Source organism: Mercurialis annua, linkage group LG7 (genome assembly GCF_937616625.2).
Source record: "Mercurialis annua linkage group LG7, ddMerAnnu1.2, whole genome shotgun sequence".
Taxonomy (NCBI): Eukaryota; Viridiplantae; Streptophyta; class Magnoliopsida; order Malpighiales; family Euphorbiaceae; genus Mercurialis; species Mercurialis annua.
Window position 1 is genome coordinate 47,700,745 of NC_065576.1, and position 18,880 is coordinate 47,719,624.

The 18,880-nt window shown below is 30.9% G+C and overlaps 2 protein-coding genes across 3 annotated transcripts; both read right to left on the reverse strand.

Annotated features, from left to right (window-relative positions):
- Positions 1-2,050: 2,050 nt before the first annotated feature.
- On the reverse strand, positions 2,051-6,904 carry LOC126656142 (uncharacterized). Of its 2 annotated transcripts, none has more exons than XM_050350628.2 (7): positions 6,642-6,904; positions 5,421-5,643; positions 4,527-4,648; positions 4,192-4,270; positions 3,521-4,072; positions 2,928-3,265; positions 2,051-2,551 (listed from the first exon to the last, which is right to left on the reverse strand). In XM_050350628.2, the coding sequence occupies exons 2-7, from the start codon at positions 5,575-5,577 to the stop codon at positions 2,333-2,335; spliced, it is 1,467 nt and encodes a 488-aa protein (XP_050206585.1). In that variant the 5' UTR covers positions 5,578-5,643; positions 6,642-6,904; the 3' UTR covers positions 2,051-2,332. The 2 variants fall into 2 exon arrangements, with proteins under 2 accessions (XP_050206585.1, XP_050206586.1); XM_050350629.2 differs by lacking the exon at positions 6,642-6,904 and adding an exon at positions 6,113-6,136.
- Positions 6,905-15,825: 8,921 nt separating this feature from the next.
- Positions 15,826-18,416, reverse strand: LOC126654823 (cytochrome P450 78A5-like). Its single transcript, XM_050348818.1, has 2 exons — positions 17,421-18,416; positions 15,826-16,651 (listed from the first exon to the last, which is right to left on the reverse strand). Exons 1-2 carry the CDS (start codon positions 18,366-18,368, stop codon positions 16,058-16,060), a joined length of 1,542 nt encoding a protein of 513 aa, XP_050204775.1. The 5' UTR covers positions 18,369-18,416; the 3' UTR covers positions 15,826-16,057.
- Positions 18,417-18,880: the final 464 nt, after the last annotated feature.

Consider the following 18,880-nt stretch of genomic DNA (forward strand, 5'->3'; position numbering starts at 1 on the left):
GGTTTTTCTTCTAAGGACATATTTACTAGAGATGTTCTCTATTTGGTGATTCTCCACCAATTTTGTACTCCTTTTGATGATTAGTGTATAGCTCGAATCTTTCGCCCGTGGATGTACGTTTTAAAACAGAACCACGTAAATCTCTTGTGTTATTTATTATTTTGCTATATTGTTATTTGTTGATCAAATTCATTATTAAATACCTACCGAATGGTTTCGATTCCGCTGCGCATACCAATCCGGTCACGACAATTGATACCAAAGATTCAACAATCGGTGTCAGTGTTACAACAAACTGGAATGTACAATAAGGAAATAAAGTTGAAGTACTAATATGAAATGGAACCTTTTGATTGTTCTTGGTGTATCTATATGTCCCGGTTTTTGATTAAACGCCTTGCTTCACAAGCTTGTCGATAATTTCTGAAATCCAGTAAGAACGAATTAAAACAGAAAGAGAACATGCTAGTATAATGTGAAGATTGTAATGTTCAATTTGAAATGTTACCTTGGTCAACCATGCTAGTGTCTTCCTCTAGACATTCCTTGTCTGTCAAGATAGGAACTAATTACTTCTATATCCAAACTCTGCAAATACCAATACGAGAAATTTATCAAGATCGAATTAGGTCTCAACCGGGGAATCGGCGTTTTACTACCAATCACAAGTTTAACAAGGTAATCATAATACAAAAGGTGACTGCTTGTAGAAGGAAGTGTATTTACCCACTTGTGCGACTATGAATTCATTTTATTGAGATTGATTAGCCTGATATTATAACAAATTTGGTGATCACTTTTTTAAACATCATAATTTCCAATTTTAAAGCTCAGTTAAATACTTGAGGGATAGCCAAAAGCATAAAATTAAAGGATTTTAAACAGATCCAAACATTTTTTAGAATAATATCTTAAACCGTCAAACTTACATAAGTTAAAAAAACAGGCGTAATGTTAAAACAGCAACCATTATAGTTCATCTAAGTATAAGATTAGCTGACTTACAGTCACATCATCATAGTAGAGGAGTTTCATCAGTGTAGTACGCTGAAAAAAATGAAAAACCAGTCAAATTTCTTGCAGGCTGTACAGCACTATCTGTAAAAATCTTCTAGGCATTTGAAAATTTATTTCGTATTTTTATACACTTTTTTAGGCATTAAATATATAAACTTTTTGGGAAATACTGCATATTTTGTAATTTTTCCAACAACCAAAAAAGATACTTCCTCCATTTTTTTTAGTTGTCCATTTAGAGAAAATTACACATACCAAGACAATGCTCATTTTGTCTTAAATTACAAAGAAAAATACTAATATAACCTCACTAGTTAATAAATGCTTTATAAAGTAAAATATAGAGTCATTTATTAGGCATGGATAAATTTGGAAAATAAAGATTAAAATCATCTTAAATCTCTAAACGGATAACTATTGAAAAAATACATTTGCCTAAAGTGACAACTAAAAAAAATGGAGGGAGTAAATAATATAAATTGTAACAGTCCCATCTTCCTCTGGTTTTGAAGAAATACTTACATGAATCTAGTTCACCACGTAGCATTAATTTTAGAACATGGCTCATATATCTTGGCTTTTGGACATTGTTCATATATCTTGGCTTGTTCTTCCTTTTTAATCTTTATTGGGTATAAATTCTTTTAATTTAAAATTTAAAAAATTCATCTTTATTTGAAAAATAATTTTTTTCAACTTATTAATCTTTTATTTTTGTCCATACAAAAATTTATCACTGATACATTTCAAAAGTCTCGGAAATATGTACCTTTAGCGTTTTTTTTGATATGTAACTTGCAAAATATAAACATATAGAATAAAACCATGAAGCACATAAAAAAATTAAAATGCAATTTACGAAAAACAAAACTGGCCAGTTTTATATCATTTTTATAATTTCCCATTTTTTATGCATTTAATGGAATGAAAACAACAATATTTTGATAACATTTCCTTGCCAAATAGACACTTCATCACACTCAAGAAATTTTAAAACAGGTTTCATTTCTTTCAAAAATTTAAACCAAACCAATACCGAGAAATTAGAAATAAATTTATTCCAGAATCCAGGCTAACATTATTGCATAAACTATAATGCAATATCACATGCCTTCGTATAAAAAATCCAACTCTCGAGCAGAATTAGAACAAACTCTAAACACATTCTGCACTCTATCTGGTTAGAACCACAACAAGCCACTGATAGGAAATTTGAGATCATTCTCTGGAGATTCAATGGAGCTTTCCCTCAAATCAATTAGTACAGGACCAAATTTAGTCTGCCATAAAAAAAACTTCAAATTTCCATGGCGGCTCACCTTTCAAGAGGATCTCCCTTGATTGAATTTAAAGATGGATAAACAGCGGCAGCAATCTTATCCCTTAGATTGTATTTCTGTGCAATTATCGGCCTGACATCTTGAACGTCGACTAAGCTCTCCAGAAAAGGTAGCAGTAAAAGCAATTCTTGATCCGACCGATCATCAAACCAGCTCTCGATGGGTATGCCATTGTCCACTTGGAACCCGAATGCCTGAGAAGAAAAGACAAGTGAACAACCCTACATTAACTGTCTAATTAGTCAGAATCAAAAAGTATTTTATCAGCAAATCAGAGATTCTAATTTCAGACTGATTTCCAAAGCAACCTGATCAGCAAATTGGATCTCAAAAATACTGATAACATGTTATTCCCAAAACTTAAAGTAGTAAATGTGTAGCTAAATGATGTACTTTTTAAATAGGGGTAATTGAAAAAAGATCACAAATTTAATTTTGACAAATCTGAGAATTAGTATTAAAATTACAATACGCTGAAGTTAATAATTAATTTTGCAATTAACCCTTTCTAATATTACTCATAATTAAAAAAGTAGGAAAACTCAGAAAAATCATTAGCTCCTGCTATACCTGAGGAGAGTTGTCAATGATGGCAACATGTGCCAGATCACGGCCAAGAATTGACAAATCTTTGAGGTAATTTCCCTCCACATAAACACAAGATTCACGGAAGACGCGGTGGCGGAATACTTTCCTCTTTGGATCAAGGACATTTAGAAGTTGTTCTGCATAAATACTTTGACTAGCTGTAAATATAATGATCTCAAAGAGACTAGAAACTCTGTCCATAAAATCCCGCAGGAATGGGCGGCATCTAACATATACTGTATGCTTTTGAAGGTTGAAGTTTACAGGAAATGTGAAGTCTGAATCATCACAAGGTTCTAGCGACGAATGCACCAAAGTCTCTGCCAAAAAACAATTTAATAAACACAATTAAGTTTAAAGAGTATCAACAAATATAATACAGCAAAATAATGCCAAACAAAAATGCCACAACTGGACAAATAGATCAAGAAATAATAACTGCTACCTCTCTAAACCATAAGGACAGCACTAGAGAATACACCAGTGCTTTCTACAACAGAATGAGGATGACACATTGCACGACTTATCAAAAAAACTCAATAAAAAGATTGAAAATCAGAGGCTGACTTTCTTACCATCCAAGTCTAGAACCAGAGTTGTAGGAGGGCAGCTCCGTGTCTTTCTAGGTAATAGAAGTGGCCGAAATGTGGGGACAACTGATGATAAGTCAGGCAAGCTCTTTATAAATAAAAAAGGATCAAAGTCATCAAGCTCTTCACACTCATCATCATCCTTAGTTGACATACAATCTTGATCATACTCGTCAACACATTCTAATTTTGAGTTCTTCATGGCAAGGTATATAGCTGAAACCTCAGATGAGAGACCACCACCTACTGAGTCTCCATTAGAGGAATTTACAGTATCTGTGCCTGTACCAAAAATGGAGGATGTTGTGTCACCAAAAATTGAGGATGTTTTGTTCATATCTATTCCTATGTCATTATGGCATTGCTCAGTAGCATCTTCTCCAGAAGTAGATAGCAATGTTTCTCGAGTAACAGGACCATCCTGAAGCAATGTTTCTCGAGTAACAGGACCATCCTGAGGATCAACTTGAGAGTAGCACATTCTACTGTCCTGGTGTAATTTCTGGTCCCCACTCCGAAACAATTTAATGAAGTTGACTGAAAATACAACATACAATATCATGATTAATAAAAGGGCTCAGGCAGCAGATACACTGTAAGGATGCACAAATACATACAGTAACTTCATTAAGAAAAGTATTATTTTCATATCATACCACCAGAAGCAATTTGTTCTCCAGGAAATTCAGGTATGTGAAAGGCAGGAGAAAAAATACAAGGCTCATCATTATAGCCCTGCAGAATGAATCAAAAAAACATATGACAAAATTATAATGTATTGACATAAATCATCATCTTTTCATTGTATTTATTCTTTTGATAAAAAATGTCACCAAAGTCTATTACACTAAACAACACCAATGAAATTTGATCATAAATAATTAATGAGCATATCAGATGTCACAAAAAGATTGTGGAGCTCAAAGAAGAATCAAAAGCAAGAGTCAATAAGATAAATGCAATAATATGAGGTTGTGGAGCTAGAAATTACCTCACGCTCCCCCTCATCACACATAGAAACTGCACTTGATGTTTCATGATGCACTGAACTGTAATTTGTATTCAACTCTATAGATGCCATAGACTCCTCAGTTTTCTTTTGAAGGGTGCCCCCTGAAAGTTTTGGAAAAAATCATATTGCTTTACTTTGCTAGTATCATTTGTTAATTTTTAATCAAACTTCATATAGAAATTTGGCACACATATTGTTGTCTTTAAGTATAGCATCAGTACCAAAGAGGTTAGAATGAGAACATAACTGGGAGGTTATCATAACTGTATACATATACAGTTATTAAATGAACACATTATCCATATAGTCATGCCCAAAGAGCACTCACACTAAGGGTGCGTATCAGTGAGTTGGGTCACAAAACCGACCAAAAATTTCTAATAGATCATTTTTTTCAAATTTTTTGAATCAAACTGGAAAAACAGATCATAATATGTTTTCTATATTTTATTAAAATAATCCTACTTGGTTGAGATGGTAAGCACTCAAGTGTGGTTGTAGATTTACCCTGGTTTGAATCCCTATGTTGTGAAGTTCTTTTAATCCTCTTGTCTTCGGATATAAAGAACTATAGGTGCCGGTTTTCAAACTGATACTGTTGTAGAAAAATCCCATTCCATTGCAAGAAGAAATTAATCAATTTGCCGCTGGGCAAAGTAACAGTATCTGGATTTGGAATATAATCATATGTTATATAGATCTATATCTCAATAAATCTGGCTAAACCTAATTTCTCAACACCTAAAACCAAAAACTGAACCAAAATTTAATTGGAAATTTCAGTTTGGTTCATTAGGTTTTAACCCAATATTCACATCCCTACTCCACACGTTGCAAGATTCCTACATATACCACTAAAAGAAGGTAACATACCACATCTCTGCTTTCTAGTTGAAGATGTAATGAGGACTGTGGCTGCCTTTTGACCAGCTTGTACATTATCCGCAGCTTTCTTCTGAGCCTTTAAAATTAAGGGATTGCCATGCCCTCGAGAAGTATTTCTGCCAGCTAGTTTTTTCTTGGTTGGCATTTCCACAGGAAAGTTGTCACAGACAGCAAATAGGTACTCCTACCAAGTTGCCTTGAGCCGCTTAAACTGAAAATTTGACAAATTTGCAAAAAGAACATAAATAAAAACATACAGGACTAAATAATAGCCCAGAGATTGTAGGCAAGTCAATTAGCAAAAGTTGTCAACAAGTATAGCATGGAACTATAAGAACAATTTAGAAATATAATTATAGGACATCATCGAAGGCTTCCTCAAGTCAACATAAATTAAAATCTACATTGAACATGAAAATGAACATATTGAATCATGTATCTGAAGCTTCATAGCTGTTATAATATACTTGCTGAAAGAGTTTTAATGAAGATTGTCAAAAAAAAAGCTAAAAGTAAAACCGTCGATTCAAATAGTAAAACCAAGCAAACATGAAAATCTGAAAAACAGCATGAAATGGATTAAATCAACCAAATACAGTGATTTAAAGCTAATATATAGATATGTATATAATTTGCCTAGTTACAAAAAACAATCTATTACTACGCTCAACATTGCATACTTCACGAATTTAAAAGCCGGAATAGCTGCATAGATTTTTTGTGTGGAAAATATCGGAACAAACTCCTAAGTATACAACAGCATGTTGATATGATAGATTTCTACTATATTGTTTTCTACTTAAATTACTTGAGCAAGGTTATCAGTATATTCTCTTAAGTTGACTGACTACATTCATAAATTCTTCAAAGTCTAAATCTTTGACTTCCACAATTTGAACTACTGCAAGTTTATAATTTTAAACTTAACCCTTCTTGAACTTCAAAATTCTACATTCAAACAAAGACCAAACACATCAAGCCAAGTTAAATTAATTTAATTCAGCAAACCACAATTACACACCTTACCATAGATAGCAAACAAACAAAACAAATTGAAACCCTAGACTAAATAAAATCCAAAATCAATCACTTAAAAACACTAGAAAATGCATCAAAAAACAAATTAAAATCCAAGAAAACACAGCTAACAGTACACACAAGCTAAACAATTAAGTATGAAACTAAAAAATACAGCAAATTAAAACTTGCCTGTTGAGATAAGATCAATACTTGGAGCTGAAATTAAACTGCAAATCACAAATTAAATTTTAATAAAAAAACAGATCCATCAAAAGATTAAGAAAAGAAGTTGGAGAAGCTATTGAAACCCTAGATTTAAAGTTTAAATTAAACCAACGAAATTTGGTGCTGAGTTTTTGATTTTTGGACTCAGTTTTTTTTCCCTCCAAATGAAAGCTGAGAGAGGGAAATTGAAAAAAGAAAAAAAGGATCTGAAATTATTTTGTCTGAACAAAAGGGTCGTCGTGATAAATATTAATTCGAAAAATAAATTTTCTGTTTAAATTTGTAATTACAATCTAAGTTAAATAATTTATCTTAATTAAACTTGATTTAAATTCCGTCCTTATTTTTCACGCGTGTATATCAGATTAAAATATTGTACTCGCTCTTAAAAGGTGACACGATGAGTTGCGAACAAATAGAGACGCGCGTGGAGATGTTTAGGTGAGAGTGTGAAGTGTGTAAATGAATTGCTTTTTGTATGTCTGTCTGTTTATTTGGTTTCTTTGTCAAAATCTGACCATTAAATTAAGGTTTAATCACCAAAAAAACCTCCCCTTTTTGCCCTTTTTCAGTTGTACCGTGATGTTGCGATTTTATCAACTGCACCCTAATTCGCACCTTTGGATTTTAATTCCGCCATCAAAATTAAATTGGAGTCTTTTTCACTCGAAAAAAATTCATAAAAATCCTTATAAATTGCTAGTTTAAACTCTTTTCCACACAAAAACTTAAAAATGGATGACTTGTTTTAACTTTTCCCAAATGGAGAAGAGATCAATTTAGTAATTGAGGGTGGAATTGAAAACTAAAGGTGCGAATTAAGATGCAACTGATAAAATTACAACGTCAGGGTGCATTTGAAAAGGGGTTAAAAGGTGGGGTTTTTTGGTGATTAAACCTTAAATCAATGATTAATGACTCTTTAAGTTTTTTTAGTTTTATTTTTTTGATTTATTATTGGATTATGTTATCTTGTCTTTATGTTAAGAGAAAATTACGCTCCATACACTTTTTTTTTTAAATATAAAAATATATTTTGGTTTTTTACTGTTGCAAAAGTATCTTTTTAAAACTTTTTTTTGTAAAAATACGTCATCTACCAATAATTTTCAAATAATCTTTTAAAAGAGTGTTTTTTTGTTAAAAAAATGTAACAGATTTTTATCAATATTTAACTGGAAATATATATTTTTATAAAAAAAACCTTGATAAAGCTCGACATAATTCAAATTTGATCAGATGTTATTTAGGAAGTCAAACTCAAGATTGACATATTTAAAATGAATTCAATTTAATTAAACTCGACTCGATTATTTATATAAAAAATTAATTCTATTATTAATATTTAAAATTATAAATAATGATAAAACTGATTACACTCATGAATTTGTCGAGCCGGATATAGTGTTCAAACTCGACTAATAATTAATTCGAATAGTTTGAATTCAACTTTTATTCAATTACTATCAAGTCTATTTTAAATATTTTCAAAATTAATTTTAGTATATTACTCCCTATATTGCAAGTCATAAAAAATACTAGTATTCTAAACTAGTATGAATGGACCAGTTACCAAAATAAATAAAAATCAAAGGTCTATATAGAAATAAACACCAAAGTGTCTATAATGTTTAAAAATATAAAATACTACTACTAATAGTTGCATAGCCTCGTGAAGGAATCTTTTTGAAAATTAGAAAAATTTGAATTATGGGGCCTCGCGTAATTAGAGACGCCAAAGTCCAAATTAAAACAATCTTGGTTGTTCACCCACTTATGTAATGGCCCGATTCGATATATGCACTTCAGATCTGTTTAGTCTCAAAGCTTGATTGGTTGGCTCCTACCAGTATTTGAAAAACAGAATCGGTGAGGTAACCCATTTTCGGTTTAACTAGTTCGACCAGTTCAACTATCGGTTCATCTAACTAAATAAATTACACCTAAAAATATTTAAATATAGGTCAGAGTCTAACTAGTTGAACCACCAATTCAACCCGATCAATCGCATGTTCAACCGATAGTTCCGTCTGGATCAAATTGGTTCAATTTGGTCCAGTCTAGTTGGAGTAAATTTTCATTTTTAAGGGGAATCGGATTGGACAGCTAGCCGGTTTTAAATTCATCTATATTTCTATGCACCCCAACTCTCGTAAACTCGTATTTTTCTGTCCCGCTTTGTTGATTTTACATTCCAACTTTGTATAGTCTAAGTAAAGGATGAGTGGTGTCGTAAATATGTGTAGTAGCATTCCTTATTTTTAGAAAATAAAAGTATAATAAAAAGAGATGCAATTTTGTAATTTTCGACTTTCCGCCTTTGAAATGTTCTTTGTATATAACAATTAGAATAACGCAACTTAAACGGACAATATCTTTCTATTTGCCTGCAATCATGTTCGCCTTTCGGAAAGGTTTCGCCTACTCTTTTCAAAAGGCGCTACTAAACTATTATAGTACAGTTAGTGTCTGTCAGTAGTATAACAAAATGTCGTTTGAATTTTACTCAAAAAAATGTCGTTTGAAATAAATGCTACAGCTAATACTCAGTTAAAGATTTGAGGTTTTCACTAAAATAAACTTAATACACAAATGGTGTTTTAAAGCTCGACATGTAACTTGAATTTTTTTAAAAAGCTAAACCTCTAACTTAAAATAAATAAATTTGTAAGGCTGATCAATCGCACACAAAGCAAAAGCGATCAGTGTTAACAATTGTAACAAGCAATCAATGAACAATAGACCGATGCATTAAAAAAATGAAGCTTTTAGAGCTATTGAGTATTGAATTCGATTCGGATGTTCTTACCTCTAAACAATGGTTAGAACTCGTATTTAATGGCTCTTGAATAACGTGAAAAACTCTCATTGTTTTAACGGGAAAATTGTTATATCACTTTTTTCTCATTAAATGCATTAATAACGCAGTTAACGATCGTTTGCTTACAGCGGTAAAATAATATTTGAATTTGAAAATTTATCAACAATCGTCAAGCAGAGCCAACAATCGCGGGCCTCTGTCCCGACAATGGTTGCCTTGCTCGTTGATCTGGTAGTGACGTATGCCGCTAGTGAGTTAAAACAGGTAATTACAGGTTTAAATAGAGGGTTTTTTAGACAAATGCCTACTAATTAGCAAAATAATCCTACAAATACATGTTGACTAAAACATGTTGAGATTTACGATTTGACCAAGATATCTTGCAAAAATAAATTTTTCAGTTTTAAAATATACGATTTGACTGATTTATGCCAAATTACAACGCTGATCGGATGATTTTAAGGAACCGCCGGAGTTCATACAACAGCCACCTTCAAATTAACACAGGATCACACTCCAAAACCTGATCATAGGTCGGAAATCCGCCGGCGACCGGAGACAGCATGGAAAATCTGAGAACTGATAAAGTTGAGCAATGAAAGTAGTTGCGTCTCTAGGTGTGTCGATTGTTATGTAGAGGCCACCGACATTGTTAGTAGAGCTCTTTTCAATGCTCCTCACTGATAGTAATGGAAAAAATGTTATTTCCATGCTTGTACTCTATGCTGCTATTTTTACAATTATTTCTCATTAAGCTCCGGTTTTGCCATTTATAATGTTTTAACAGACTGCAATATTTACTTGCAATTGAGCCAGATTAAGTTATACGCCTTCTGTAGTGTGCTGGAAAAATTTGTGTTTTAACTATGGCGATTTGTGTTTCCATCGCTCAACTTTAAGTATTTGGGTTCTGCTCTTAGCTGTTAAATGAAGATTTGAGGAAGATGAATTCAATAATTGTCCTATTTTTGGTCCTATCTTATCATAACTGAGATGATAATTTTATTTATTTAGGCTTTGTTGTCACTCTCAAAACCCATCATCTACACCTGTCTTACTAGAACATTTTAATGAAATGTTGAGTAATGTGATGTGCCCGTTAATTAAAGGCAAAATTTATCTTGATGTTTCTATATTTTATCAATTTTATTCGGCAAAAACAATACTAAAGCCTCTGTATTTTATTATTAATATTATAAACATGAACTAAAATTAGTTTTAATTTGTTTATTTTTAATTTAAAAAAAATCAAATTTACTATTAGTTTTCTAAAGGTGTACCATGTAAAAGATAAATTTGTAAAATATTTATTATGAACTAAAAAAAGTTTATCGTAGATTACCATAAGTCTACTTCGACATAATTAACTATTACAGATTTACTAACGGTTTATTATAAATATCGGTTTAATAATAGTGAACTTCGGTCTAGTATCAGTTAACTAATAGGTAGTTAACTATTAGTTTACTATCAATTTATTAACGGTCTACTATCAGTTAACTAATAGGTAGTTAACTATTGGTCTACTACCAATTTACTATATTTGTTTATCCTTTACGATTACGATTTTATTGGCTATTTTTTTCAAAGATGGAAATAATATTTTGGTAAAAAGATACAATTTTTACTATCAACTTATTAGAAAATAAATTTACTATTGATTTACTATCAGTATTATATACAAAATTAGTTTATCTTTTGGTATAACTAAACGAGTAGTTAACTTACGGTCTACTATCAGTTAACTAATAGGTGGTTAACTATTGGTCTACTATTAATTTACTAACGGTCTACTATCAGTTAACTAATAGGCAGTTAACTATTGGTGTACTATCAATCTACTATATTTGTTTGTCCTTTACGATTGCGACTTTGCTGACTATTTTTCTTAAAAGATGGAAATAATATTTTGAAAATTAACTATAAATTTATTGATAGTTTACTCACGTTTAACTAACGGTGTACTATCACAATTTTTATATTAATTTCTTAAAAGATGAAAATTAACTATAAATTTATCGACAGTTTACTCACGGTTAACTAACGGTGTACTAAGAATAAATTTATTAATTTTTTTAAAAGTGCAGTATGCTTCAAATACACAATTCAAATTTACCAACAATTTATTAACCATATAATTATAAATAAAAATTATTACAAGTTTTCAACGGTTAACCTAATGTTTACTAATAGTGTATTATAAATAAAATTATTAGTATACCATTAGTAAACCACTGGTTAACCAACAAATTATTAGTATACCATTAGTAAAATTATTAGTATACCATTAGTAAACCACTGGTTAACCAATGGTAACCACAAGCTTACGAAAAAGTGTCAAATGGTTACCAATAGATAACACAATAATAATAATAATCATCATCATTTTTATTAGGTTTAATCACTTAAAACCCTCTCACCTTTAACCTCGTTTACAAATGTACCCTGACCTAGGAATTTCTTCAATTTTACCCTAATTTGGCCTTTTATGTTTCAATTGTATCCTAAAGTATTAAATTGACCTATTTTTACTTATACAAAAGTTTAAAATAATTTTTTATTTTATATTATTAAATGGGAATAAAGATAGGAGTTTTAAGTGATTAGACCTTTTTATTATTACATAACAAAAAAGAGTGGTTTTTCTTCTTTGCTAATACTCACTAAAAAATGATTACAAAATAAAAAAGAGAACAAATCCACAAAATGAAACCGAAAAGTAGAACCCAAACCCAAAGTAGACAAATAATAAACAAACAGTGCACATCCACCTGGTTCAAGCAATTCAAATATATGGTTATTTCAATATCTGCAATGTAAGACAAGAATTATTTGAAGATGTTATTAACCCAAGTACAACACTTTTAATTCCCAGCTCCATCTGTTGGAAAAAAGCTCATAGCATCATAGCTATCATCGAAACAGCCACGGCCACCGCCACAACCATTGGAAAGTAAGAATCACCCATCACAAAAACAACCACCACTACAACCAGCTAAATCTACTAAAACCCATTTCAAATTTTAGATTGTTTCCTTTTCAGCTGGATTTGTTCCAAGACAAACCATTTCTTACCGCCGATAGTATATTCCCCGCCAAAGGCACCGGCAATACCAAAAAAAGCCTCAGCCTATGCTCTTTTAACTGAAGTTAAATGGCGAAGAAACAGCGCGAGCTGCCGCGACAGAAGCGGAGGAAGCAGCGCCGTCGAAGAAGGGCAAGAATCCCTTCGAATCCTTTTAAGATAGAAAATGGAGCGGTTGAAGAAAGAGAGATAAGAAATTCAAAATGAAAACCACATGCAAGAGATCTAAATTATCGCATAAATTGAAAACATTTTTAATGGGAAAAAAAGAGTAAAATTCACAATAGAAATCGTAAATATAGAAGAAGGAAGATGGTTTTCGTTTTTTTGCAACAAATATAAGCGGGCCGTATAAGAGAGAATAATTAGGCCTTTAGTGGTGCTGGGCCTAATTTCCTCTTAAATAGATGGTAGATTGACTTGCAAAGTCAAATGAAGACTTGTACCAGGCCCAAAGATCATTGGGGAAGATTGTTGGCAGCCAAAATACTACAACAATACCTTATACATACTTTTTTTTTTATGGAAATACCTTATACATACTTAAACATAAAACGTCAAATATATAAAAAGGCCTAATTATTTAAAAAATCTTATTTTGTAACATTTTTTCATTTATATCCTCATCTAGAAAAAAATTTATTTATACCCTTTTTTTGATTTTTCATTTTTATCTCTACCCTAAAATTTAAATTTTTGACAATTAAATTTATTAAAGGATGAAAACATTATAAATAATTAATAATATTAATGCTTAATTAGCATATAAGCGAAATATAAAGGATCATTTTAAATATTTTTTCAAATGAAAAGAAGTCAAATTAGCTCTTGAGGGTAGAGACGAAAATGAAAACTCAAAAAAAAGGTACAAATGAACTTTTTCCTAGATAAGGGTATAAACGAAAAATGTTATAAGGTGGGTTCTTTTTAAGTAATTAGGCCACATAAAAATGCAAATTAATTGTGTATCAAGATTGCAAGTTAAAAAACACATACGTCAACAATTTATATACAACTGTCATACACTATCTTGTTCGGCCACCAACGCCGCCTTCAACCACTTGCGACCACCTACATTGACCACCCTCTCGATTCAGTACAGGGCACCGACTCTAATCCCTAAACCTTAAAAGTTCGGCGAGGGTAAAATATAAGCAAAATTGTAATGAGGTATAAAAAAACATTTAAAAAAACTTGCATAAAAAAATGCATGGACCTTTATTGTAAAATTTGTTAAACCTAAATTATAGAATGTATTTTTTCTACAAAAAAAATAAAAACCCGCCCAAGGCAATACTATGCCAATAATTAAGCATGCTAACAAATGAATAAATTATTAATAAATAAATAACTAATCGACTTTTATGTAATCAATTTGATATTTTTGTATTTTTATATATTTATTTTTCAATTTAAAGAGATTGAGTCATGTTTTCAATCTTTTTTAAATCATAACGGACTTAGCTATATTTTTAACTGAACCAATTAAACATGCCGAACCGATTTGGTTCTTAAAATACTGAATAAAACACATAATAATATGCTAAAATAAGCATTCTTACATCTACAATTTTAACTATATTGTTAAACATATCTCTAAAAAATAAGATATTTTTGTCCATTAATTTTATAAATATATATGTAGAACTCCAAGTTTACCAAATTTTAAAATTATTTTTATAAATATTCAATGTAATAAATACCCACAATTGACCATTTTAGTTTAAAACGGATTATATGAGTTTAAATTGAGGATTATATGTCCGAAAATAGATAAAGTAAAAATCGCATATAATTATCTTAATTTATAAAATTAAACACATTATAATCCATATATTTAGAAAACAAAAATTATGTATATAACGAATTATTTTGTCTCAAAAGAAATATGTGTGTGCTTGTGTCTGAATTTATGTTGGTACTCCCTATTCAGTGAGTGGACAAGATTTGATCACTATTTCTTTATATCTTATCACTAATCTTGAATTAACTATCCAGCTAACAAATGGGATATCGACACTTACCTAAAAACATTTCCCAAAATAGCATGTCATGTGGTCCAATTATAGCCGGACACATCATCAAACACTTTCAAAATGCTGCGGCGGCGCCCTTTTCAATCCAATAATTACTAATAGATTCGCATTTAAGCTAAAAAAAATTCTTTTCTTTTTTATGATTGTGTGCGCGCTTGTGGTTTGTGCTATGGAAAAAGGCCAATGGAGATTTCAATATCTCAAAATATCAATAGTTAATTAAAGAGTAAATGTCATGAAATTTTACCAACTTTACTCGTCTTCTTATTCTGATTACACAGTTTAAATTTTTCCATTTTTATGTACAAATTATCATTTTTTTTTTCAAATTCATGTATGCTGATGAGGTGTCACGGCTCTATTGGTGTAATTCGCTGAGGTGGAGGTCATTTTACACCAATGAACGAGTGTCGCCTCAACATCGTGCATGAATTTAAGAAAAAATGTTAGTTCGTGCATGAAAATAAAAAAATTTAAAATGCGTGATTAAAATGAGAAAACGTATAAAATTTGTGATTTTTTATATTAACCCTTAATAAAATCCACACAAAGGAAAATAAAAAGCAGAACAAACACCATAAACTATTTTGATGATTTATGTACAAAGTTTATACCAGCTCCGTCCATTAAGATAGAAAAAATAGTGGTTTTATAAAAACAAATAAAAAAATTATTAATCATAGTTGATATATCTAAATATTCTTATAATTCCCTTTAATTTTTTAAAAATAAATTATTATGAAAATAACGCATTTAATGCTCATGGAATAAAATTATGAAGATAGTTTGATAATTTTATTTTAAATTATCAATAAACGTGGTTATTTTTTTTATCTTTATGTGATAAAATAGTGTCTGTTCTTTTTATTTTTATGGGATTCTAGAGAGTATGTTTTAGAATGTTCATATTAATTTTGTTATGCCGGAAAGTTTAAATATATTTTGTGGCTTTATTAGGAATCCGGTAGCTAGAAAATGATTAAAAATGCTCGTTTTGTATGCTTAAAAGCTTGAAAAATAGTATAGAAAAAATAAAAATAAGATACAACAATAGAAAATCTGAAAAAATCAAACACAATTGATGCAATTTTTTCATGAAGATAAATAGTTACAAAGAAAAATTCAGAAAATTAAAGTGATTTTTTTTAACAATTATGGCTGAATTATAGTAACTAATTACATAATCATTTGCATTATTACTTTAAATTATGCAAGAAAGTATTTACATTAACATTTTAAATTAGCTTAGATTACACACGTTGACTTTGGCCGATTCAACTTTTTATGCATATTGCACAAATTTTAAAGTCACATTGTTTGCTTAACTTTTCAATTCATAGCCCTCCCATTTATTTTTTACAATAGAAGGCAAACATTTTAGTCAACTTTTAACTACTTCATGTAGTAATTGTAAAGATGAATCAAGCTTTAATTTATCCTATCGAGCAACTGCGTAACAAGCTAATGGCTGTTTCATTTCAAGGGACAGCCTCAAGCATTCAGACAAGTCCACAGGCTTTCCCGGTAGCCATTTGTATTCTTGTAAGAGCCGCCCGAGCCATAGGTGCACGGTGGCTAGGCCCAGTGCTTTACCTGGGCAGACCCTCCGACCCGACCCAAATGGTGCAAGCCTTAGATCCGAACCCATTATTGCCACGTCCTCTTCCAAGAATCGGTCCGGGTTGAACTCGAATGGATTTTTCCATACTGACGGGTCATGAGTTATGGCCCACATGTTGACCATTGCGGTTGTGCCAGCGGGAATGAAGATTTTGTCGACGTGGACATCTTGGATCGCTAGGCGGGCCCATGAAAGGAGGGGGCCAGGAGGGTGCATTCTTAGTACTTCTTTGACTATAGCTTGGAGGTAAGGGAGGTTAGGGATGTCGGAATCTTGAACGTGGCGATTCCGGCCAGTACACGTGTCGATTTCTTGTTGAGCTTTTTCTTGGATGTCTTGGTGCATAACTATTCTAGCCATGATCCATTCCAGTAGTATGGCAATTGTGTCTGTCCCTCGGAATATCATTTCCTGTAGTTACACAAGACAAATTGCATAAACAAAACATAAAATAATCCACTAGATCTTTTAATCTAATCATTTTAGAGTATATCTTAATATATTCGCTCTGGAATTCAAATCTCATCCTATAATATTCAAAAAATTGAAAATAAAATCTAATTGTTTTCTTTTTCTTTCAACACCATTTTGTATTATGTCTAATTACTCCATATTTACTAATAATTTTTTATTTATTTATATTGTGAAATATATAAGTTGTGTCAATGATAAAACATGTACTCCAGAAATTAATTGACTACTTGAACGCTTTAATAGATTAGACCAAATTGACTAAATGATATATCATGAAAGAAGATTCTTAAAAAAAAGGGAACATATACAATCATTTGCTTAAGGGCTTCAATCAATTCATAAATAAAATATGAATGAGTCAAATGAAAATTAAATTAATTATTTAAGGAAAAAATAATAAAGGGTAATTACAAAACAAATAGTGAACATCATTTTGTTTTATACTTTTAGCATGAATTTTAATTAAAATACGAATTATTATCCAAAATAACGAGCAATTTTCTGACAAAAATTATTGATGTTTATTCAAAAATTGATCGACATTTTAAATGTAAAAATAATTATAATCTGTAGTTTAAATTATTAAAATTGAAATTTATATTAAAATTATTAAACATTTAAAAATTCATGATTTATTTTATTATAAATTTAAACAATAATTATAAATGTTTTGTATAGTAAAACACAAGGAAAAAGACCATCTTACCCATAAAACAGAGACCATATCAGCTTCAGCAAGCTGCTCATGTTGAGACAAAGATAGCAAAGCACTAAGAAAGTCATTTCCATCACTAAACTCACCATTCCCCTTTCTCTCTCTAACAATTTCTCCCACTAAACCATTAACCTTACAAGCCAATTTAAAACATTTTCTTTTCACCCCATAAAAATCCAAAAATTTAAAACCAAAATAATCTTCCAAATTAAATTTACTAATTAATTCATAACCTTCTTTAACCATTAAACTTAACTCCTCTTCATCTCCCTTCCTTAAATTATTACCAAACACACTCTCTAACACATTACTTAAAGACCCTTTTTGTAATATTTCTCTCAAGAAAACAATATTTGAATTCTTCACTTGTTCAACCATTTCATCAGCTAAACGACGTCGTATTGGCTCTAGGGAACAAATTCTCCGGGGAGAAAACATGTGAGTTGTAGCTATTTTACGTAGGTTTCTCCAGTAATCACCCGACGGAGCAAAGCCGATGGCGCGTTCGAACATTAATAACCGAGCTGATTCTTTAATCGGACGATCAGAAAACGACCGGCCGGATAGGATTTCTTTAGCTGTATCAGGGTGGCTGCTTATAATTACACGATTTGCGCCTAAACTGAACGCCATAAGTTTTCTTGCATGTAATGAATTAGCCATAGCGGCCAATTTACGGTGAGCGAGTGAGCCCATTTCGGGTAATGTACCGAGAACTGGCCAGCCGGTTGGACCGGCGAGTTTTTGTTTGGGGTTATGGTAATTTCTCCATGCAAAGCCACCGGGGACTAGCCAGTAGTTTAGAGATACGGCGAATAAAGTGAAAAATAAGGAGAAGAAACAGAGAGTGAGAGGCAAGTTAGTTATACGACATGTCGTTGCTAGAGAAAGTAGTAGAAATGAGAGGTAAATTAGCATGGAAGATTTTGAAATCTGCATGATTTTTTACGGGAGGAAAATATGAAAGTGAAGTGTGGTAAGGTTGCATGTGGCTTGGTTTGTATTTATAGTAGTAGAAATGCGTGGGGTTTTACATAATTAAGGCTTAATTCCTTAAAAAAACCCCACCTTGCAATTTTTCTTCGTTTATACCTTGACCTTGTAAAAACATCATTTGTACCCAATTTTGGATTTTTATGTTTCATCCCTAACCAAAAGCATTAAATTGTACTATTTTCATTTGGAAAAGAGTTTAAAACATACTTTTGTCTATTTTAAAATATACAAATAAATCCTTAAACTTAAAAAATAATCAAATACATCCGAATAATTAATTAATTTTTTTAATTTTATAAAATAAAAAAAATAAAAAAATTTATTATTATTTTTAATTTATTTGTCGGAAATATTTTTTAAAAAAATTAAAAAAAAGTAAAAGAAAATCGGAAATATTTTTTAAATTTTTTTTTAAAAAATATTATTATTTTTAATTTTTTGAAGAAGATGGTATT